Raw genomic sequence first — 25,207 nt, 5'->3', positions numbered from 1 at the left:
AATACAGGACACATAATTTATGGCATTATTTTATAATATTCACCCAAAGAGTCAAATGCAACAGAAACCCAAAGAATCCAGCTGAGGCTGGATCCCCCAACAATGTTCCTCATGAGTCCAGTTGAAGACCTAGAATCCATGGCAGTGTCCTCCACGAGTCCAGCTGGAGGCCTAGAGTCTACAACAATGTTTCATGCAAGTCTGTATCAAGGATCTGCACTGGAAAGATCCAAAGGTCAGCGGTGGAAGCTAGAAAGCCTGTGCCAGCAGGCTGAAGGATCTGCACTGGCGTCAGGAAGCGATGCTCACGGTGAGGACCAGAGCTCCCCGAGGAGAACCACAAATATCCTCAGCAACAGTGAGGACCCAAGCTGCTCGGTTGATGAGAACAACCGAGTTCATAGTAGGAAAGCCAGTGCAATAACCTCTCCAGGAGAATCAACAGCGCACCATCTTCCCCTCCAGGTCGCTTTTTACGCTGTTGGCAACAATCCTCAAGTGGACCTTGCACACCCTGATTCAGTTAGTTGGGAGTTACAAAACTGACCACTAATCCACTACACTGCAGTAGAACAGGATGTATCAAAGTGTGCTGCACTTGGAAAGGGTAAATACTTTTCTTTCAGGGTAATATTTTGATTGGACAACTCTGGTGGCCGCCTCAGACCTTCTGCGCTGCCGCACTGCAGCTGGTGAAGTGAGGTAGTAGTTCTGCTAGTGCATCAGGTTGGGTGACTGGGTTATGACACAGTGACAAGAGAGCCCAGTTCTCCAGGGCTGACCACAATTGAGATTTCTTTCCTTCTCACACACATGTCCACAGCAGCCTGATGGCTTTGCCTGCACTAGGGACATCAGCAGTCCTGTGGCAGGGAGAAAGGACCCCTGAGCACTGTGGGCTCATGTGGGGCCTCAACAGTGGCGCCCCTCCCCCACGCCCTGTTGCTGGTCAAAGAAAGAGACCCAACTGCCACCCGGGCGAGACAGGTAGGGAAGAAGAAGCCTGTTTACAAGAGGGCGGCCCATACCGTGAGTGTTAAAACACACAAGCTACCAGTCGTCAGGGAGGTCTTTCTGTCTGCCTTTCTTTTGCAGTTCTGGGGCCTGATCTCAGGACCTCGCAGATGTAGGCAGATGCTCCACCACTGAGCTATGTCCCCAGCCCTTTTGTATGTGGGGACAGAGGCTTGCCAAATTGCCCACGCTGACCTCAAACTTGCCCTCTCTTGCCTCAGCCTCCTGAGTACCTGAGATTAGGGGAGTCACCGCAGTACCACTGCAGGATTTAAGAGACAGGAGAGACCAAGTGGGGAACAGGAAGATTTTATTTTTAGATGTACATTGCCTCAGCCAATGAACCCAAAATGGTTGAACAAAGGACAAATGACAGTTTCTAGCTTTTACACGTTCAGTCAAGGAGCACGTAACTTGTGGGCAGACAGGAGAACAGACACTTTATCAAGCCATGACAGTTTTGTATCTCAGTGGCTCTACTGGGACATCACAGGGTGTTCTGGGAATAAGAGGTTATAAAATTTCGTTTACAGGGACAAATGTTTTTATTTTTTTATTTTTTGAGACAAGGCCTTGCCAAGTCCCTCAGGCAGGGCTCATCTTCGGGATCCCCCTGCATCAGCGCCCCAGAGTGCTGGGATTACAGGCACCACCACCACACCCAGGCGTGTGTGTTCTTTTGCACCCCTTTCCCACTTTCTACACAGGGAGGACTTTCTGTGCTAAGCGGGGCGAGGGCTTCCAGCGGGGTGCTGTGGTGCAGGATATGGGTCTGAGAGCTTTGACGAAACCTCCCTCCCTCCCTTCACACAGTAACGGCCTCCAGAGTCCCACTGTCCTTCTGTCAGTCACTATTTGCCAGCACACCATGCAGCCACTCTGATCTCACTTCTGGGGTCGTCCATCAGAATGGATTCCAAGACTGGGAGATTAGAACGAATCCGAGTGGAAAGAGGAGTATGTGGTGGTGGAGGAAATGGTCAAAGTAGGGTCTGTGTGTGTGTCTGCCTCAGAGAAATATAGAATTCAGTAGAACAAATAGGCAATAATTAAAAAACCAGGGCTGGGGATTTAGCTCAGTGGCATAAGCACCTGCTGGCAAGTACAAGGTCATGAGTTCAGATCCCCAGTACCAAAACAAACAAGCAAACAAAAAACACCAAATGTAAGCTGAGAGTCAAACACGATGTGGAGCGAACAAGCCAGTGCTACAGGAATGCCTGGTGGGTGTTCCCCATTTTGAAAAATGAGAAATTTGTATTAATATTTGGGGGGCTGCGGAAGGGGCTCAAAGCCGTTGCCTTGCATGGTTAAAGCCCTGGGTTTGATCCCCAGCATCACACACACACACACACACACACACACACACACACACACACACATTTTGGGGATGCATCTGAGGTGATACAGCGATACACAAGACAAGAAGGCGGGTGCAGTGGTGCACACCTGCAGTCCTAGCACTGTAGGAGGCTGAGGCAGGAAGATTGAAAGTTCATACTCAGCTGGGGCAATTTATCAATTTAGTGAGAACTTGTCTTAAAAAATAAAACAGGGGCTATAGCTCAGTCCCGAGGCCCTGGGTTCAGTTCCCAGGAAGAAAGGGAGAAACAGCAAGCAAGCAAGCAAGACATTCAGGTGTGGCAGCACACACACTCAGCACTTGGGAGGCTGAAGCAGGAGCAGGAGGACTGCCGTGAGCTCAGGGACAGCCTGGGAGAACCTGTCTCTAACAAACAAACAAAACAGGAAGGAAGGGAAGAGAAGAAAGGAATAAAACAGAAAAGAAACAAAGAGTGGTGGCTGTCTGGACACTTGCTTGTGAATTCATTGAGTCACACACTTAGATTTTTGTGTACTTTTCCATATATGAGACTATTCACAGTTCTGATAGCTTTTAAAATTTTTTTTAAGTTTTTTGAGACAGGGTCTTGCTGTGTAGATTAGACTGGCCTTGAATTTACTATGTAGCCCAGGGTGGCCTCAAACTTGCATCAATCCTCCTGCCTCGGCCTGTTTAGTTGGGATTATAGGCATGTACCACCACACCCCACTTCTGGTAGTTTTTAAAAAATCTTTATAATACCTCACATACATGTCTATTAGCCCTCAGGGCTGGGAATTTGGCTCAGTGGTAGAGTGCTGGCCTAGCATCCACAAGGCTGAGTTCAATTCCCAGTATACATGCACACACACACACACACACACACACACATACACTCACACACTTTACCCCACAGACTTTCAGTGTAACTCATACTGGGTGCATATTTGTAACATACTGTTTTTTTCTAATATGTGATAAACGTGTTCCTGTTGGTCACACAGCTAACCATTGGTAACTAGATAGGCTATAATAAAAAGACTAGCAATACCAAGTGTGAGAGAAGATATGGGTTCCTGGAACCTTCACAGATTGCTGGTGGGAATGTAAACTGGTACTGCCACATGGGGAAAGCCTTGCAATTTCTAAAAAGTTATCCATACACTGATCATATGACCCAGCAGTTGCACTCCTAGGTATCTAGCCAAGAGAAGAAGAGCACGTGTCCACATGGCCTCATGTACATGCTCATGCTGGTGTTATGCGGAGGCAAAAGGGGAACATCCTAATACTTAAAGCCTTGGGCAGACTGGGAGCTGCTAGGTACACCCACATTTGCACAGTAGAAAAGTACGTATACTATAACACGGGGATCCTGAACACACTCTGAAAAGTACAAGGAGCCAAGCCCCAATATTATACCTTATATGATTCTACTTAGATTATTATTCATTTATTTGGTTCTTTCGCTTTTTTGGGACAGGTCTTGCTATATGGCTCAGGCTGGATTTGAACTCACTATGTAGTCCAGATTAATCTTGAACTTGTAGAATTCTCCTGCTTCAGCCTCCTAAATGCTGAGATTACAGGTTTGTGCCACCACACACAGCTCCATTTGGATTTTTAATGCTGGCATATAGCTCCATTGCATAGTTATAGTATAAATTCTTATACCAACTGTCAGACTTGGGATAGTTTTCTTTTTGGGGGGGGATAGTTTTATTTCTTTTTCACTTCCTTCTTTCCTTTCTCTGTCTCTCTGAAACCGGTTCCCACTATGTAGTGCTGACTGGCCTTTAACTCAGAGTGACCCTCCTGCCTCAGCTTCCTAAATCCTGGGGTTATAGAAATGCACCACTATACCTGGAATCTCATTTTTCAATATTAGAAACAATGCTGTGAAAACCACTTTTGTGGCTAAATATTTGTGGCCAAATTTAATTATGTCTCTGGACCATTTTCAGAAGTGGACCCGTAGAGGGTTTCTAGAAAGCGTTCAGTGAATGTTCCCCGTGGCCCTTCCCAAAGTTTGCTTCCACTGCTCTCTGCAGTGGATTGACAGGGCAGAGCCTCCTTTCTTAACTGCAGTCCTCTCCTGCCAGTTCTGCTCCTCAGGGTGCACCCCAGGCCCAAGGCTCCCACCTCACGATGCCTTGTGTCTGTTTGCAGTTGCCCTAGATCAGCAGCGGCCATGAGTATCCAAGTCCACATCGACAATTACCAGGTGGCTGGCTTTGCCATAATCACTATTGCATGGATCTTTAGCAGCACTTCCATGGGCCTCGTGGAGTGGCGCATGTGGCACATGGATGACCCTTCGCTCTCCTCTTCTATCGTCTGTGTGGGAATGTGGAGAGTCTGCATTTACAAGCACGACAGCAACTTCAGCAAAGCCAAGAGGTGTCACCAATACGCCTACCACGACATCTTCCTCCCTCTGGATATTCGCACCGCTCAGCACCTCCTGCTGGCCGCCAGCGCCCTGGGGCTCTTGGGGAAAACTTGTGCCATCATGGCACTCAGGAACACGCAGCGGAGAACCCAGGCCAAGGAGAGGGCCCACAGACTCTTCATCACTGCGGGAGTTTTTGCCATCACTGCGTGCTGCTGTGTCTCGGTTGCTGTCTTCTGGAACTTCCACTCCGTCATGAATGAGGAGAGGGTCTACTTCCCGCTGTCTTTCCATTTGCCCTTCCAGCCCGGCAATCAGGAAATAGGGAGCGCCATGCTAGTGGCAGGCATAGGTGCCTTCCTGTTGTTGTTAAGTGGGTTGTTTTTCCTTTCTTACACTTATCCTCTGGACATTCCAGTAAATCCTGAGAACTGACAAACAAACGAACAAAAAAGGAGATTGCATTGGCTTTGAAAATCCAAAATTCCCAAGAATTTATGAAAAATATTATCAGGTAATTCAAGGACAAGGAATTCTATGCAAAGGGACCCTGGGACAGAAAGTGGTCACAGTGCCTTCCATTATCTTCTGGGTTTGACTATGGTTCACTAATAGGCTGGTTGGAATAGAAGCTTTCATTTAAAAAAATCTTGCTTTCCCACCTGCAAACAAATAAACAAACAAACAAACAAAATAGCAGATGTCAGGGAGGGGCACACTGCACAGCTCTGGGTGCCTGCTTGGCTCTGCCTCACCCCTGTAGGTGGAGGTTGGCCCTGCGTGGTGACTATGCTGGCCTGGCAGGCTGTCCCACACTCTGTGCCCACCAATATAGTTGCTGCTGCTGGGCCCTGAACTAGGACCCAGGACTGTGAATGAGAGATTGGCTTCTCCTACCCCTTACTATAACTCTCTCCAGTAACCCAAGGCCCCCACCCTTCCAGCATCTTGGGAATGGACCATTACTCTGCCGCTGTGAGTCTGAGGCAAGATCACCAGATGGACAGCAGGGAAACAGGGCCACTTCAGAGAGGTCTTCTTGGTGATGACCATCCCTGGGGTGCAGAGATACACTCAGGGAGTATACAACACCTCAAGCACAGCAATGCCCAAGCCCAGCCCCTCCCTCCCCTGAGACTCCGGTGCTCAGCTCCTGATAGATGCACATGGACCCATTCTGCAGGTACAGTAGATGCTTTGAGGGAACACATGTGTACACAATCTGGGGACCCCTGAGATAGCCCCAGGGCAAGTTCCCACACACCCTGGATACACATGCATGAAGCCTTGGTGCCCAGCGGTTGCCTTTCAGCACTGGCATGCCAAAGGAAACTGCCCATGGGCAGACAGAGCAACAGATGCAGCCAGCCCTACCCGTGCTCTGTTGACACAAAGGGAGTGTGTCCTCTGGATCCATGCACAGCGGGGTGTCCATTCCATGCCTGGCCATCAGATCCTAGGACCCTGAGACACCAGAGCGGTCAGGTCAGCTGTGGGGCCAGCTATGGACAGCTGCAGGGTGTGGTGTTGGGACAGAGTCTTGCTGAGAGTGCTTAGGTGGGTGTGTTCCATGAGGCCTGGTGGCTCCAGAGACCACAGACATTTCACAAAAGCTCTGCCATGTGCCAGGGCATCCAGAGTTCTGTTCTTGAGCTGCGTAGGCTGGAAGGCCAACCAAAGCACAGTGTGGTAAGGATCCACAGGGCCATCTGCACAGGGGGTGAGGCAGATTCTTGGAGGGAGATGGCCACGTCCTGGCTGAGAACATTTGTGGTGTTCAAGCATGTGGTGCACATAACTGCCGGGACAGTGCCCAAGTCCTGTGCAGAAGAGAGGATGCTAAAGGGATAGCGTGACCCCCACTGGGCCTAGGGGTGCTCAGGGCCACATGAGCTACAGAATGTTTGAGGCAGATGTGTGGACCTCTGGGAGACTTATCCAGAGAGCAAGGTGAAACTTGGAACTCTAAACTCCCTTTTACCTGCTTATCTGACACAGCGATAGCTCCCCACACTAATGCACTACTTTTTCCACTGAGAAAAAAGCACGATTGGATTTAACTTTGATGTGCATTGCTCAAATAAGTCATTGTGATGAGAAGTGTTCTAATCAGAGATGCCAGAGTTGTAGTGGACAAATAGATGCCAGGCATTGGGATGGTGTGGAGGGGATGCCCAGGAATCAACCTTTGGCAAGTAGAGGCTCTGCTTTGCTGCAGGTGCCTGTGGTCCTAGCGCCCGGCGGGTTTCCTTCCCTGCTGTTAGGGGGCAAGGAGGAAGGAGCACTGGTTTGCAGGTCAGAAGCCGTGGGCAGCACAAGTGTGGGAGTCACCTTCTCCAGCCTACCTCCTTTTCCTCCCCTGTCAGTTGCAGGGTTGCACCAGGATCCAGAGAAATGGAACCCAAATCTTGGGCCTCCTGACCAGGAGGAAGCTGCTCTTGGGCAGTGACAATAAAAGGAGATACAGAGGGCTTTGAGCCAAAGTCTCTATGTGTGATGAGGTCCAGGGACTAGGATGCCCCCAGGGGAGACTTCCTCAGCAACAGAGACTCAGCTTTAAAGCTCAGTAACCAACACAGGCAATTGGACCAACATTTGATGCACAACTTGCGGTATGACTGTACCTAGAGTTGACAGAAACAGGGGATAGGAATCAGAATATTTCAGGAAGAGGGAACCACCTATGCAAATGTCCAGTGGTTGATTTGCTGTATGGTCTGTTTGGGACTCAATGTTCCTTTCATGGCTTCCTTGAAGATGACATTTGTAATACTTAGGCCTTGTTATGTGCCAGCTAGTTTGCATGCATTATTTCACATTACTCTGTGAGGTACGGTCTCTTTACCTTCTATTTCACAAATGAGTAGACTAAGGCATAGAGAGGTTTGTAATTTGTCCAAGGTCACATAGTAGGAGGAGGATTCAAATCCAGTAGTCAGGCTGCAACATCCACCCCTTGTTAGGACAAAGCCTCCTTAGTGCTGGGAGATCCTGCAGTGCCCAGGAGGTCACATGTACAGCAGAGGATCCTGAGATTGGCAGGGACTGTGGTTGTATGGGTCTATAACCAGTGGCAGTGATAGTGGCCTAGGTGGCCATGACCAATACTGGGATGCCATTGACCGGGCTGTGTATATTCGGTCCCAGGCTAGAAGATCCTCACCCCTGGCATAGTCAGAGCCCATGAAGAAATATACAAAACTGAGGTCAGACTTTGGTCCAGGAAGATACCAGGTTGTGGAACAGGCCTCCTGGGTGGCCAGGAAGGACATACCTTGGTGCCAGCTGCACAATCCTGACCATAGGCTGATTATATTGCCTAAAACTAACACAAAGACAACCATACCTTTTTTCTTTTTTTTTTTTTTTTGTCTTTTCTGTTTTTATTGGTACCAGGGATTGAACTCACGACTGCCTGCTTGCAACGCAGGCGCTTATGCTGCTGAGCTAAATCCCTAGCCACTTTTATTTTTATTTTTTTGGTCCTTTTGAGACAGGGTCTCACTATGCAGTTCAGGCTGACATTGACCTCACTTTGTAGCTCAGGCTGGTCTCAGACTCTCAAGGATCTTCCTGCCTCAGTCTCCCAAGTTCTGGGATTACATGAGTGTACCACCATGCTTGGCTTAATAACCATACTTCAAAAAATTTTTTAATTTTAAAAACAAAAAAATAACAACAGTAACAAAAATTATATAGAATTGGTAACCAGACTTTTTATGCACCAGGAATGTCTCTGCAGATCCCCCTGAAAGTCCTCACAGCAACCCCATTTCACAGATCAGAAACCAAGGCAGAGAGATTAAGTTATTTGTCTGGGGTGGCATAGAGCATGAGGTATAGGATCTGGGATTTGAACTCAGCTAGTAATGGTTGGATTCACACCCCAGCCCCTGCACTGTACGAGGTATGAGCAGGGCCTGCTCTGTGCCAAGCTGTGACCCTCAGCATTTACTCTTGTGGCCCTGCCTGGAGACAGGCATGATGCTTGTCCCCATTTACAGGCGAAGGCTCTGAGGTTCCAAGAGATGCAGCCACCCAACCATTTCCATAAAGGTGGCACAGTACGGATTTGGCTGCTTCTTCCTGAGTTTGGAGGCAGTGATTGTCACTGAGAGGACCTGATTGTCCCCGTGCCTCGGGTGCTCCTGCTGATAGCCATGCACCCCATGTTCCAGCTGTCTGCATATCCTTCAGAGCCAGCTCAGGCATTGGCACCTCCAGGAAGCTCTCCCTGAAGCCACTTCCTCCGGGCTCCCTGAGCCCTTTTGCTTACCCCACATCCCAGCACTTCTCACCATGCACATGTCTGGTGGCCCTTCCGGAGGTCGGGGAAAGAGCTGGCTGATCTCTTCACAATGCCTTGACGAGGGCTCCTAAGGGTGAAGCTGATGGGTCAATGGAGAGAGCCCTTAGGAATGAATATGTCAATTAGTGATGGGTTGAGTGTTACTCAGAGAATTCCAGTAACTGTTCAACAGGTCCTCATACGTGGCAGACCCTGGGGACTGTCAGTGGAGTCCCTGGAGTGCCCTGTATGCACTCTGAACTTTTATGGAATTTCCTTGAGTACCCTACAGTGCTGAGAGTTACCAGAATTTACAGTGGTGGCACAGAACTTTAATCCCAGCACTATAGTGGCTGAAGGAGGATTGCAAGTTTGAGCAGCCTTGAGAACTTAGCACCTTTGCAAGACTCTGTCCCAAAATTAAAAAATGAAAAAAGTGTTGAGGATGTAGCTCAATATGAAGCTGGGCACTAGGTTTAATTTCCAGTACTGCAAACCAAACAAGACAGACTGGTCTGGCTGAAGGGGAACTGTGATCACTCCAGTCTTCCTGCTTCCTCCTCACACAGCAGAAGTCTCAGGACTGCTAGGAGTTGGTGAGGCTCAGAACGGGGCTGCTCATCTTTCCACTGCACTGGGAAGGAGCTCCTGAGAGCCCCTGGGAGAATTCATTCCAAGGTACACAGAACAGAATCTAGAGTATTTTTCAAAGTGTGGTCCTCCGTGCAGCAGCATCAGGATCACCCAGCAATCTGGTGGAAGTGCAGATTCTCAGATCTCACCCCACACCTTCCAGGGCAGAAACGCGGGGGTGAGGCCTGGCACCTACATTCTGATAGTGCTCCAGGTGTGCTGGTGTACACCCAAGACAGAGACTTGCTCTCAAATGTTTCAGAAGATGAATTTGAGGGCTGGGCGTGGGATTACATGCCTGTAATCCCAGCACTCGGGAGACTGAGACAGAGGACAGCTGTGAGTTCCAGGCCAGCCTGGGCTATACAGGGTGTTCAAGGCCAGTCTGAACTGCGTAGTGAAACCCTGTCTCAAAAAGAAAAAAACAAAAAACAAAATCTCCCCACAACAACAGCAACAAAAACTTCGCATCATAGGAAAATCAGTCAAAACAGAATAGATTTTTTTTATTTAGAGAAAAACAGCAAAACAGAAAAAAGGGTAGAAATAATGCAGAATTTCAAAAAAAGTAAGAAATCACATATAAATTACATATAGTTATCTTAGAAGTAGTTGCTCAAGTCACAAAATCAAAGCATAAAAAGTGGACAATCAATGACAGTACAAACCCTTCTGTCTGATGAAGTAACAAGAACTTAGCAGTATGGTTATCCATCTTGCACACTTAAACACACATACAGTTATATCCTTTCTTTCCCTTTCATTATCTCAATTTTTATTATACATTTTAGATTTTATTAATTTCAGTTTTTATCATTATTTTTATACTAGAGAGACGTTATGATATTACAAATGTGAGTCTGATTTTATTTCACTTATTTCACTTGAGGATAATCTCAAGTTGCCTCTATTTACCTATAGAAGCCTCAAGACCATCCTTTTTATAGCTGAGTAATATTCCATTGTATAAAAATATCACATTGTTTTCATCCCAAGATAGAATCCTAACTTTCATTCTCATGATATAGTGTAACAGAAAATGTGCCCTTCCAGCCAGGATACTTTAGTTTCTTAGTTGCCAGAAAGTAGTTTCTGCTCCAGTTGCTTCTTTTTCTTAGAAACAAATGGTCACTATGCTGCATAGCTCATCACTATGATGCACACTGTATAAATTAATCCCCAGTTGGCAAGCCATTCTGCCTCTGTACTTCCTGCTTGCTTGTCCTGTATAAGTCCTAGACCACCAGAGATCAGGGCTTGATATTCTAGGAATGATCCTGATCAGTGCCCTTCAATACAAATACAAATAAATGGGTGTTGTATTGGTGTTCACACTTGCCATTGCAATAGAAGCTACATAAAATGAGTTTTTACATATTTATATACATGTCCTTTCAATAAGGAGTAATTAGTACCAATCAGAAAGGACAAGAAATTAAACTGGGCTCCATGGAAAGAGGAATATTACTCTTACTCTGTGATGTCCAGGTGGGTTAAGAAAACATGTGAGTGGGTCAATAAACGAAGAGCGGATGTTTCACAGGTTTCTGCTGTTCATTACACAACTATTCAAAACCCATTTTCTTTTTGTGAAAAAAGATTTAAAAATTGCATTGTTCGTTTCATTCTAGGTGATAGATAAAAAAGGCAGTATCCTATCACCTGGCAAAAGCATTAACTGCTCTCAAACTAATGTCTATGTGGCCTTCTGTTTCTTCTCCAAATTAGTGGTATGAAAATGGAGAAAGTACCAGGCATGCTTGAGTCCAGAGATGAGTCCAAATTCCACGCCGGCCATGTCTTACTATATGAATGGGGGCACGTGCCAAAACCCCAGGCTATTTCACCAGCTGTTTCATGGAGAGAATGTCACAGCCTCCCATGAGGACTGGTTCTCAAGGATTAAATTCTACAGGCAAGGCACTAGGGGAAGGAATTTTATTTAATTTTTTTGTACTCTATTGAACCTTATTTTTGTATTTTAAGCCAGGAGCTACCGTTTAAAAATTAATTTCTTTCAGAAGTAGGATGTTGTAATGTGCGAGTCACTTAATGGGTACCAGACTCCATCTCTGTTCTGTCCAAATTAATTCCCCAGCGTCATCTTCAGCTCCTAGCCAATCAGAAAAAACTGCTGTTGTGAAAAGAGGAAACTTACACAGCCCGGAGGCAGTGACGGGTATTTCCGGTTTGTCAGAGAGCTGATGGCGTCCTCAGCTCTCTGGGTTTGTACTTTTGCCATTACTAGAAAGGAGCGACTTGGCAGGGAGGGAGACCTCCACTCGGAGGGTGCGGTGAGCAGCCTCCTCCTCCCCGCAGGGACCGTACCAGGCCCTTCCAAGGGGCAAGCACAGTCTTTGAGCACCCAGCAGTTGCTGAATCACTGTGGCCAGTAGTTTATATCCAATCCGAGGAGAGCTGGGCAAACATCACTAAGCAAAACAGCAATTTCTTACTTTTAAATTCTGTTTCACTAAAAGCTAAATCAGAAGTAGTCACTGAATTTTCACTGCGGCACACATGGCAAAACCATAGACCAGGCAATCAACTTTACAGATGAGTTGTGTCCCAAAGAAGACTGGAATTCTTTTGGTGGCAAGTAGCAGAAACTCAACTCAAATGGACTTAAATTAAAATAAATAATGTATTTCCCTTGCAGTATTGGGGAATGAACCTAAGGCCTTCACGTGGAGCTACCTCCCAGCCCTTCTTTTTTATTTTTATTTATTTTTTAAAATTTTGAGCCAGGGTCTTGTTAAATCACTAAGTTGCTCAAACCTGTGATCCTCTTGCCTCAGCCTCCCAGAGTGCTGGGACTGCATTCATGCACCATTAAACTTGGTTAAATTTCCTTTAGCTCATATAAGTGAGATGGTATGGTAACACTTCAGTTCATGGATGTTTCTGTTTGCAAACAATTTGGTTCACAAAAGTGTTCGGCAAAATGTTACTTCTGTTCATAAACTCTGTATTGGATAACAAACATGACCACAGCCATTCACTACACAAATAAAACGGAGCCATCTTTCCCAAAATCGTAAAACAAATTAAGCTTGTAAACCAAGGCGTCACTGAATACAGGTACATGTACATCCAAACACTCACGTGAAGTTAGTTAATTTCTTAGTCTGCGTCTGCTGTCTGTGCTCTCTCTACCAACTCCATCTGAGCAGATCCTTCCCGCTTAGTGGCAACAAACTCCACATTCACACAAGGGGAGAAGAGCGGGGTCTTTCCAACTGCCGTGGACTCCCTGTGCTCATTCTTCATCTAATTCCACTCTCCAAAATCTCCTCCCCCACCATCATCGTCTCACTCTCCGTACAGCTGATTTCAGCAGAACGGTGACAATCAGTGTGTGAATAACTAACTTGAACTGTGCTCAGTAGGCTTGATAATTAATCAGACAGTATTACAAAGACAAGTGGAAAACGGGAGGTAAGAATGTTCTCTTGGAGATAAGGTGGTCCTTCCTGATAGACCACCCTTCCTCCAAAAGGTCTCCCCAGACCTCTTTAAACCACACTCTCCTGCGCCTCCACCCGTCCAGCTACATGTTCTCTCTGACACTATAGGTTTGATGGTGTATTTAGTCATCTGTTAATCAAGGAATGTCTGCATGGTAAATAGGGCCAGCTGGACTGAAATGTTAAATACATACAGAGAACACAGCCATGAAACAATCACTGACCTTCTCACGTTCACAACCCATCTATCTGGGAATAGATCTCAGAATTTCACTTGGTCATTGTATTAAGCTGGGTTCCCAGGTGACCTCTGGCATCTGCAGGCAACTCCAGCTGCTGTTAGCAAGCAGGGCTCTGTGCAGGGATGGCTCCAAGTCCTTGATGCCTTTGTGAAAAAAAAAAAGTACTATGGGTCATATAAAACCTCTATAAATTGCCTTTGATTTTCAAGTGGCCTCTTTTGAGGTTCTGGAAGATGGTACAGAAAGAAACAATGGGATCACTCCTGAAATCTTCAAAGGAGGCTTCCAGATCAATTCAGAGAAATGGTAAAGTACTAGTCTCCTCTCTGCCACAACCTAGAGCGGCTCCTGAGGTTCTTGGGGTTAAGGACCTGCAAGAGGATGAGAAAAAATAAAGAAAAGAAAAAGCTGGGGCCAGCTGGAGCCCTCATCCTCCTGATGGGAAAAAAGGAACTGCTCAACCACTGCAGCACATATTTCCGTATCTTTTCCAGATTAATCCAAAATAAAGACAAAAATTATTATTTATTTTTTTGGTACTGGGGATTGAACTCACAACCTCATACTTGCCATGCAGGCGCTTACACCACTGAGCTAAATCCCCGGCCTGGCAAAAATTATTTTAAGAGAATTTTAAGAGAAATGTTATTTTAAGAGAATTCAGGACAATTTTTACTTAACAGCTTTATGGGAATCAATACTCTACGGTAGAATAAGATATGAATTTTGTTTTTTTTGACACAGGGTCTCACTCTGTAGTTCAAGCTAGACTTGAACTAACTGTAGAGCCCAGTTTGGCCTCAAACTCATTAGCAATCCTTTTGCCTTAGCATTCCACGTATGACACTACACCTGGCCCTTTTGTAATTTTTGAGACATTAGCTCATTAATTTGCCCAGGCTGGGCTTGAATTTGCAATTTTCCTGCCTCAGCCTCTTTGAGTGTTGAGATTCCAGGTCTCCACCACCATGCCTCTATGTACAGATCACATTCATGATTTCTGTTGTGTAATCTAATGTGTAAATGTTTTTATGATACATATCATACTATAAAATGAGTTTTTTGTTGTCTTTTTAAAGTGAGAGACTTAATAAGAGGCAGAAAAAGTACAGAACACCAATTTTTAGGGAATAAATTTATTTTAAATTTTTTTAAAATTTGAAAAACAAGCTGAATATCTAGCTATACCAAAAGCAAAATACTAGCAAAAATAATACCTGAAAATCATGTTTAATGTTGAAAAAACATGTTTCAAAACACCAGGTTTAACCCTTCTCTACAGGGCAAAACAAGTTCATGAAACCATAACACTAGACTGTTTTTTTTTTTTTTTTTTTTTTTTTCATTTTTTTGGTTCTGGGATCAAACTTACAACCTCGTGCTTGCCAGGCAAGCACTTACACTGCTGAGCTAAATCCCCGGCCCCTAAAGTGTTTTTTTGTTTTTGTTTTTGCTTTTAAAAACGACTGTAATTTTGAAAAATAAAAAAACCTAAAAAAAACCATGTTCAGTTTCCATCCTGGAATATCATCGCCTATAAAACGCCTGTGAAAAGCACAGTAGCTACACCTGAAAGCAAATCTGTAGCTGGAGGACATATTGTGTCACACTCAGGTTATACCAAAACCCAACAAAAATAGAAAGTAACTAGAAGCAAGCTATAAAGTTGGAATTTTTCTGTGGAATAGTAGCTTCACAAAGCAAACGGTGTCCAGCTAGTTCCACAGACTTGCGCGTTCGTGGGCGTATGGCTGATTTATTCCCAGAGTTCCTTTGTCTTGCACTATATATAAAAAAGTCTGTCTCAAGGCAAGTCCACTGAAGAAGGCATCAAGATCCCCCAAAGGACACTAAGTCTACTCTTACCCACTCAAGATGACTTCAAACTCAGTAAGGGTCAACATTCTAGGCTGGGTGTGAGGGTGCAGGCCTCTAACCCAGCTACTCTGGAGGCAGACGTCGAAGGAACAAGGCCAGGCTGGGCAACTGGGTGACAGCATCCCCAAGTGGAAAACAGCGCCCGAGTGGTAGCTCGGTGGAGTGCTTGCCTAGCATGAACCAAGTTTTGGGTTCATCCACAGTATTCCCACCACCACACTCAGGCATGCGCGCACACACACACAAATGCACAAGTGTGCACGAGTTAACATTCTAAATAACTGAAAATATCTAAGAAGGTTCCAGCCCCATCTACATTACCGAGGTCCTGCCTGTTCACGCAGCCCACCCCATCTGCCTCTGGGCTTACCAAGCAGAGCCCTTAGCTCTACGGATAGAAATATGTTCCCATCTTCTCCAGCTATTAAATTAGGCATAGCCATAGAGCAGGAAGCCTCAACATTTACACATGGAACTATTTAAAATTTAGGAACAAACCCACCTCTAAAGCCCTTTAATATTCTCAGTGTAGCCAGTTTGTACCACAACCCTTGCTGTTGGCCCTTACCCTGCCTTTTTCAGTCACTTTGCCTGGGAAGAATCCCCGAAAGCACTTTGGGAGAAGCGTAGCTCTAAGGGAACCTTCACGGTGTGAGTGTGTGCTGAAGGTTCCCTTACTCCACAGAAACCCAGAGCTATCAGACTATGCTCTTTCTCTTCTTGGCTTCGCATGTCTTCCGGGGGAGTTTCTACACCCTGAGACTTCTGTGTTCTTCATTCTCAAGCGCAAGTTGCTCCTGAAACATTTCAAGAATTCTTGCCGACTCTTAAAATGACTTTCACAGTCAGTTCCCACATAAATCTAAGATTCTTGTCACTGTCGGAAAAACCTTTTTCCCTAGCATCTTACAGAAGCATGCTTGTTTATGCGGTGGAAATGCCTGTGAAACAGGTGTTTCTGCAGCCACCCTTCATCCTGAAAGCACTCAGCAAGACCTGCTGAACTTTCCTATAAGTACTCAGGCAATTAACCTTCCCATTCAACTATCTGTAAGAACATTTTTCTGATAAGCCACTATATTTCTGTATGTAGCAGGAGATGTTTTCTGCCCAGATTTTATTTTATTTTATTTTGTCTTGTTGAGATGGGATCGCACTATGCAGCTCAGGCTGGCCTTGAACTCACTACATAAGCCCGGGCTGGGCTCCAACTCGATACGTAGTTCAAGCTAATCTTGAATTCACTGTGTAGTCCAAGTGGGCCTAAGCGCTGGGATTATAGGTGTGCACCACCATACCTGGCTTTAATTTCTTTTATCTGCCTCAGCATTTTAATGCTGGCATTACGAGGTCTTCACCAACTATGTAATTTTTTTCTTTGATGGGATAAGATCTGTTGCAAATAATTTGCTTCTTAAAACTTGTTATTGCACGTAGTTTTAACAAGAAGTTTACCCTGTTCTGTTACTTTAAAAAGTCATGTAAAATAATCAACATCTTTGTCACACAACGGTCATTTAGTTAGGATAACTGGAGCTATTATTAGATCTCTACATTGCATGACAATGCACAATGGAACTGGCCAGTTTGGATTACATCTGTATAAAATCTGTAGAAGTAGCTTTTGTTGTAAAGATTAAATTGCTTCATGTTCCTTTCTGCACTACTATCCAGTAAAGAAGACTGACTTCTCATTACTGACCTTACCAGGAATGCGCATAGGTGTGTATGTCTCGAATGACTCTCTTTCATTTCACACCTTGCTGCTTTCAAAAACTGCAGCAATGCAGTGTTGGATTTATTCCTAACAAAGCTTAATGAAATATAAAAATGAACATGAATAAAGAAAAACAAAAAAGTACAAAACCATCACAAAACAATTCACTTACAACCCATATAATCTACATTTCTACAATGTTTACAACAAAGTGGCTGTGGACAGTTGAGTGGTGACACTTAAAATTTTGTTCCTCAGCACTCAGGAGGCTGAGGCAGGAAAACCGTTGTGAGTCTGAGACCAGCCTGAACTGCACAGAGAGACCCTGTCTCAGAAAGACAAAAAAAAATTGACCAGTTACAAAATGAGCTCAAGTCCAGCCTAAACTGCACAGAGAGACCCTGTCTCAAAAAGACAAAAAAAATTGTTTTTTGGTTCCTTCTTTAGAATGCAAATTTCAAGCCAGGTTTGGTAGCGCATACCTGTAATCCCAGCACTCGGAAGGCTGAGGCAGGTGGATTGCTGCAAGTTTAAGGTCAGCCTAGGCTACATAAGTGAGTTCAGGGCTAGACTGAATTACACAAAGAAATTGTGTAAAAAAAAAAAAAAAAAAAAAGGCAAATTTCCCTCTGATTTTCTACTTCTCAGAGCTTGTTCCCTCCTTCCATAAATCATCTGGCAGGACGTAAGGGGAGGCCGAGGAAGTCATAGGGTGGGAGAGGCAATACTGTCCTTTATTACCCTCCCCGTGTGACAGTACACATACTGCCAGGCAGGGCTGAGACAGATGTATAGAAACTGTTCAGCAGGTGGAGGACTCATTGCTATTATGAGGTCAGCACTACGCAGCACACAAAGGTCAAATATTTTAAGTCACAGTTTTACAAAGAACCCAGTACTGTCTTCCAGAACCTGGTTGACAAACCCACCTCCAACTCAAGGTAACTCCTATGAAGGTGGTGTTCCTTTGATTCCAGTCTGTCTGTGATTTGACTGGCTAGTTCAGGTTTGGAACCTCCCTCATCTAACTCCTGAGCCTCAGATCTTGGTTTTGTCTCCCAGGCTCCTCCTCAGTATTCTCTGGCACCACCTGTTGCTTTTGTTCCCTTCTTTTGGATCATCTTGATTTGATTTGCCATCAGGCTTTGGGAGAAGCAGTGATGGGTCTTTAGTAGTCTTCTCCACCTCCTGAAGATAGTATTTTCTGAATGACATGTAATCTTTCACAAGATTCAAGTGACACCCAGTTTTGATGATTTCAGTCATGCACTGTGGATTGGTGAGACCTATTTTAGCTTCTGAATTGAGACTGCCCACTACTCCTATAACCAAAATGGGAACAAATCCCTTTTCATCCCTTTGTTTGGAATTTGTTAAAATGGGATATATACTAGTCCACTCTTCTATGTGAACTTCAGTCAAATTCCTGAATAAATGCAAATGAAAGCCTGAGATATTTATTAAGAATATAAGTGGCCCTCCATATCCACAACTCCCATGTCCAGATTCAACCAACCTTGGGTTAAAATATTTGGGAAAAAATAGTGTCTGCATTAAACATGTACAGACTTTTTACCTGCCAGTATTCCCTAAACACAGCATAAAAACTACTTATTGTATTAGGTACTCTAAACAACCTAGCAATGATTTAATTAAAGTATACAAGTGGGGAGCCAGGGATACAGCTCAGCAGCATAAGCTCCTGCCTGGCAAGCACAAGGTCCTGAGTTTGGTTCTTAGTACCAAAAAAAAGAAAAAAAAAAAAAAAAAAAGTGAAAGACTACGGTGCACACCTGTAGTCCCAGCACTCAGGAGACTGAGGTGGGAAGATTACTGGGAGTTTGAGACCAGCCTGGGTTACAATGTGAGCTCAAGTCCAGCCTGAACTGTATAGTGAGACCTTGTTTCAAAGACAAAAAAAAAAAAAAAAAAAAAAAAAGCATACTGGTAGATAAACACCACTTATATATAAATACTGCACCATTTTTTTGAAGGATTAGGAGCATCCACAGATTTTGGTTTCCTTAGGGGATCCTGAAGCTGCTCTCCCATGGGAACAGAGACAATTGTACTTTTTTTCCTCACCACCACCAAAATTCAACCTTGATTTGGACAAGACTTTAACTCCTAGAAAATCTCATATCTAACATGTCCCTGTTCATGACTGTGATGCAGCACAAAGGAAACAAGGGATTACTTGGAGTCAATGTTCAACTCAAACTCCTGAGAGGCCCAGATGGGGCTGCCATTCACCAAGCCCCCTCATGTGACAGACAGTCTCAAACAACTGCCTTGTAGAACCAAGAAGCAAAGACAAAAGAAAAATGAAGAGTGTCTGGTGCAGAGAACCACCTGAATGACTCTCAAAGGAATACAGAGCAATTACCTCCACTTTGGCCAAACCTGCCCCTATCTTCATGTACTGATACGTACAGAGCTGGCTAAGCTATTTCCTTTCCCCTTCAGTTGGCTCCAAGCAATGTAAACAGGGCTGGCTGAGGTGCTGGTGCGTGATCTTTGAAGCTTGACAGCAGTCACTGTTTCCCTGCCACAGCGTCTCCTAAATGGTTGAACCTAGCGACATGGTGCAGCCACTGCTCTAAGGCCATCAACTGGGTTTGAGCCTCGAGATAAAAGGCTATGACTTTTCAGAGCAGAGAAAGTTTGTACCTCAGAACTGAAGCATCACCACCCTAACATTCAATGCTACCTGAATTGTATTATGCAGATTAGTCTTTACTTTTTTTTTTTTGGTATCGGGGATCAAACTCATGACCATGCGCTTGCAAAGGCAGGGGCTTATGCCACTGAGCTAAATCCCCAGCCCTGCAGGTCAGTCTTTCTGCATATCCTTCTCTCTGCATACAGCAGTGCTGCTTTCTGGCCTCCTACCTGGCCCAGCTCACAGCACTAATGTAAATTTCCACCATTCTCCCAGTCACTCACCCTCTAGCCACTCTCTTCTTCATGAATTAATAAAATCTGGGTTAGGCCCTGGGTCAAGGTCTTTGTTCCGACAAACCTTCATGTATGTCGAACTTAGGACCCCTTGGCTGCCCATAATTGTATGTCTTAGTGTCTTTATTCTCGCTGTGGGTTGCACTGGAAGTGGTAAGCCAAATTAACTCGTTAGAATTCCAATAACATTTCCATGGGATTACAAGTATAAACTTCCAGGACTGCAACAAGGATGGGAAAGGGACCTCTATAGTTCAGGCAGGGGATAGCGAAAGAACAGGGGAAGACCAAGGTCCTTTGTTTAATGACTGATCTTTGGACCAATTTAAATGGTAAATCAGAGTATGGGGAGAATGGAAGCCAAAGCATTTATTCCTTAAGGCAGTGTTTGATCCCACTTGGATTTATAGCCCTGGTAGGCTCTTTTAATCTCTAACTATTCATTCTGAGAAGGTTGGGGCACATGGTTCCACAAATTCCTTTATCTCCGCATATCCACTTCATGCATACCTCTGGTAAACACCCTCACACTAACATGCTGAAATCAGTTCTTCGATATTTTAATACACTTGTTCAATAATGAAAACTGTAAGCCTTATATCTTCAAAAAATCCTTAAACACAAGTGTATACTTACATAAAATCATTAAAGGAATAAAATGTCTACTAGTTTGATAATTTCTTCTCAATTCATATTTCAAAAGTTATGTATAATCTGAAATGTCCCTTTAAACCAGGGATGGCAAAAATTCTTCTGCATATTTTTTCATACCTTCTAAAAAAGGCTGAGATAAAATAACTCAAATCTTCTTTTTCTCGGTTTTGTATATATCCTGGAGATTATGATGCACCATTTCTTAGGTTCATTATTATGTTTTCATAAAAACAATTTTTACAGAGATCCTGGAGTTAATGTTTTTGTGATGTCCTGATATACTGGACCACAACATCTTGTGATTATTTTCCTAAAATAGCAACTATCAGAATAAAAATCATGGTACACCTTTATTACAAAAGTCTGCAATCTCTTGAAAGATTTATTTATTACTTTGTTTTCTGAGACAGAGTCTCACTATGTCCTACAGGCTGGCCCTGAGCTCATTGCAATCCTCTTGTTTCAGCCTTCCAAGTGTTAGGGTTGCAAGACACGCCACTACACAGTCATTTTAAGACACTTAATGAATTGATTAGCTAAAGAGTGTAGAAGTCTAGATCTGACTGGAAGAATCCCAGAACCATGCAATGCAGTAACACAAAGCTGTGATCCTCAGGCTGTATTCTGCCTGCATATAAATTTCCCATAGAAGTGGGGGTGCTCACTGTTCTCAGTATTTTTAAATTAGGTGACCACATTTTAGACTCAGAGAATTTTTCCCAATTTTCAACTTTTTGAAAAGTCACAAGACATGGCTCCATATTCCCAAATGACAACTGCTGGCTGGAGCTGAGTAGCAAGGTCCCTCTTGGACAGAATATACATCCTCATTCTGCCTACTGCTACCTACAAAGGAAGCCGCAAATGTTTCTACTCCTAGCTCAATGCTATGTGTACCCCCATTCTACTTCTCCATGTGCCTACTGCTAATACAGTGTAGAGAGATTGCAGTTAACCAATTGACAAAGCCAGGAAGCTATTGTGCAGTATTTTCTGAGATAAGGAGCTGTCCAGACATTATGGAATCAATATCTAAGGGGTATTAGCACACACACTTTCCCAAGTGTCCCAGTGAAGACTGTGCTATTTGCTCCACACTTTATTGAGTGGAATCTTCTTAGCCTCCTCTCTGAAGCTTTAACATCACTGGCTTCCTTCTTCAAGGCAGCCTCCACATCATCATCTCCCTCACTTCCGGAGAGCTGCTGATCTTTGTCTGTAAACTGTTTCTGCAAATCCAATAGGAGGACAGCTCAGATTCAGACACTAATTACAACTACTTATGTGAAACTCCTAGTGGCAGATGGTTTACTATCGACAACAAAGTTATTTATTAAGAGACTGAGACAACACTCCCTCCAAAATGTGCAGGAAGAAGGGCGTTCCCTCAGATTGTGGTACCTAGCACCTGAAAAAACATTCAGAAGCATCTTGAGAGATACTTTTGTGCCTGATAAGACAAACTCATTTTGGTGAGATGAGAACCAAATATTTAACAGAATTAAAAACACTTACTCCTAGCTGGGCACACCTATAACATTAGTACTTTGGGAGGCTAAGGAAAGAGGATAGTCAAGCTTGAGACAATGTCTCAAAAAAATGAAACTGACTAAGGATGTAGCTCAGTGTGAAGGCCTGGGTTAAATTCTCAATACAAAAATAAAAAACTACCCACCCCAAACCCTTCTCCTATTCTGAAGAACAGGCTATAGAATTTAAGAACTTGCTCAAGGTATCAGTGTAGACACACTTGTTGCCCAGTTCTCTGACCTATCAGTGGGGTTGTTGCAGAATTAACGATAACTGCACATTTAAGAAGCCCTTACTGTGTATTAGAATGGATTTTGTACATGTAATTACATGTGCATAAAGTTTCTTTTGCAGTACAATACTAGGGACTGAATCGAGAGCTTAGTTTATTTTCTAAGGCAGGGTCTCCTTATAGTTGTCCACACTACCCTTGAACTTGCGATCTTCCTGCCTCTGTCTCCTGGAGCGCTGGGATTAAAGGCATACACTGAAAGAATTTTGGCCAGACAGGACACTGTAGCCGGTGAAGCCTTAGAGGCATAACCAAGGAGCTCCTATCTCCCCCACCCCTAGGAATTTACCTGTGACTCCATCTTCCCCGCCCTCTAGGAAGTTACCTGTGGCGCCAAACAAAGACCAGTGGGCTACTCATGCATCCCTAATGCCCCCTTAGGTTCCACCCCAAATGGAGGCAACTAATATACCTCCCCAAGCCGCGTGTTCGCCAGAAAGAAAGCCGGACTCCAGCGGTAGGGGGTGTTTTGGTTTTCTCTCTCCGCGTTCTCAGCATAAAGGCCTCTTTTGTTTTATACTCATCTTTTGGATATAATCTTATCATACACCACCACGACCAGGCTATATAATCAATTTTCTGGCCAACATTACAAGTGCTACCATTGTACTATTTAAAAAAAAACAAAACTATCTCAGCAGCATGCACTTGTCCATGCCCAATTAAGAGCCAGAAAATGACGGGTCCTTCTGTACTATCTGTCACCTAATTCCTCAGGGTATACATGTGTGTACTGGCCCAGATTCTAAGCCAATATATTTTATCTTCCAAAATATAAGAAGGCAATGCGAAAGAAGTATTCGTATAAAAAAGTTTTGCTTATATATTTTTTAAAATGTGTTTTACCTCAGAAGTATTGTTTGTGGCTTGGGGCAGAAATTACTATATACAACTTCACAAGGCAAGACGTGCATGGTTCTCAAAGTTCTTCAGCACATCGCTTGAACGCAGAACGCAATCAACAAAAGGTTTAATCATGGAAAGAAAAGTCAAGGTCACCACATCAAGAATAAGCCCACCCAGCGTAGTCCGCAAGCCTGACTACACCGCGAGGCGAAGCGTCCAGGAGTAGAGAGGTAGCAGGTCTTCTCGTGTCCTTATCCTTCCCGCAAAAGCCTTCAGGCCAGTTCGCCTGCTCCAGGCGTACCTCCGGGCCCTAGGTGCAGTCACTATATTCGCTGAGCAGCTTGTAGGCTTCCTCCTCATTCTCGTGCACCTTCATGCTGCAGATCCTGAGGGCGCCCTGCAGCCCGGGTTCCAGCTGCCGCGGCCTGCCAGCCACACAGCGCTGAGCCCACCTAGCCTGAAATGAACCCTGGATTTGAGCTTCTGCCGCCCGGCTAAAGAGGCCCGGCACGAATCGGGGGTGCAAGGTGCACGCCAGCAGAGAAAAGCTAGACAAACGTTTTCCGACGACTCACTACGACTCAAGCGGGGCGGCGCGCCTTGATGACGCCAGGCATGCACAGCCTCTTTCCCTGGGTCCCAAAATTGATTTGCTGCCCTCAATGGAGGCGTGGCCCGAGGCCCCGCCCCTTCTAGGATTAACCTATACTGATTCCACAGAAGGCAGAGTGAAGGAGGCCTGCGGGTGGAGCCGGTGTGTGGATTCAGAATTCGGACTCTGATTGGATTAAACCGTGCTTGCGAAAGAATCGGTCTCTTTGAACGCTCATCCTTACTGTTGACTCCATAACGTGCGACTACCTGTGTGCTAGTCATTGTTATAGGTATTAAGGTTAGAGGCATTAGAAAAGCAAAACAAGTTTATTGTCATTTAGTGTTTCTTCCTTCCTTTACTTGTGTGTGTGATACTGCGGATTGAACGCAGGGTCTTTGCACTGAGGTACAGCCCTAGTCCTCTTTTTATTTTTCAACTTGAGACTCCTACTACTAAGTTGCCCAAGCTGTGCTCAAACTTGTGATCTTGGCTGGAATTACAGGTATGCACCACCAGCAGGGCAAGGCCAATGTTTCCCAGGAGTCACTGGGACCTTCCAAACCGTCCTCCTTGTGTTTTATTCCTATTAAAATGTGTACATTCAATAGACTTTTCTCTAGTGCCGTGTACAGTCTAGAGGCAAGATCCTAGATGCACAAATAAAAACAAGACACACAAGGTGCCAGGAACTTGGTGACACCACAGACCTGATGACCACAGTGAGATCTACTAAAACCCAGGAAAACTTCCTGACACTAAATTGTCACTGGGATTGTTAAACGTTTTAACTTGTAAAATGTGTTTTTGTATTTTAAAAGCTGACCCTTGCCCCTAGGTCTCCTCTTGCTCATATTTCTTTCTTGTAACTCTAATGAGCCTTTTCCTTTTGTCATTCGTTCATATGTTGTGTTGGCCTTCTGGCCCTACCATCCTCCCCAAACTGCTCTAACCATACCCATGGAGACCTTCTGTGTGCCAAATTCAGCTGTTCATGGGCACTGTGATGACTGCAAAATTTAATAGTCTTAACCACTCCTCGTAACCCTTTCCTTGGTATCTTGCTTTCCTCTTACCTGTCTTAACACATGTAGGACGCCAAAGGTGCTCAGTAAACATCTGGGTGGTGCCCAGAAGCATCGGCCTAGTCTGTTCCTCAGGACTTTTACCTCTATTTTTTGCTCAGATTGAAGGGCTCCAAGCTGGAGCTGGACTTCAGGCTGGAGACAACTCCCTGTCCCTTCCCTCAGAACCAAGCCTTCATTCTCACTGCCCTCAATCTCTACTCAAGGATCTACTCAAGGTCTAATAGGCCACAAGAGGCCTATTAGAGGTAGCTGCCCTCAGACTGCAGATGCCATCTCAGGGAATCAGTCCAGA

At 44.7% G+C, this 25,207-nt stretch overlaps 1 protein-coding gene and 1 long non-coding RNA gene across 2 annotated transcripts; one reads left to right on the top strand and one right to left on the bottom strand.

The window, feature by feature from the left end:
• Positions 1–4,349: 4,349 nt before the first annotated feature.
• Positions 4,350–5,865, top strand: Cldn34 (claudin 34). Its single transcript, XM_063226717.1, has one exon. It carries the CDS (start codon positions 4,530–4,532, stop codon positions 5,163–5,165), a length of 636 nt encoding a protein of 211 aa, XP_063082787.1. The 5' UTR covers positions 4,350–4,529; the 3' UTR covers positions 5,166–5,865.
• Positions 5,866–10,132: 4,267 nt separating this feature from the next.
• On the bottom strand, positions 10,133–23,861 carry LOC134470742 (uncharacterized). Its single transcript, XR_010039889.1, has 2 exons — positions 23,236–23,861; positions 10,133–13,503 (listed from the first exon to the last, which is right to left on the bottom strand). It is a non-coding gene; the product is annotated as an uncharacterized LOC134470742 (long non-coding RNA).
• Between the last annotated feature and the right edge of the window lie 1,346 nt (positions 23,862–25,207).

The sequence above is a fragment of the Cavia porcellus genome, unplaced genomic scaffold (genome assembly GCF_034190915.1).
Source record: "Cavia porcellus strain 051 isolate PalLab524CR breed Dunkin Hartley unplaced genomic scaffold, mCavPor4.1 scaffold_16, whole genome shotgun sequence".
NCBI classification, from domain to species: Eukaryota; Metazoa; Chordata; class Mammalia; order Rodentia; family Caviidae; genus Cavia; species Cavia porcellus.
The sequence above is the reverse complement of the archived record's forward strand: the minus strand, read 5'-3'. Positions and strand labels throughout refer to the sequence as shown.

Excerpts from the sequence above, each read along its gene's own strand:
- Cldn34 (XM_063226717.1), top strand. The coding sequence starts at position 4,530 with ATGAGTATCCAAGTCCACATCGACAATTACCAGGTGGCTGGCTTTGCC.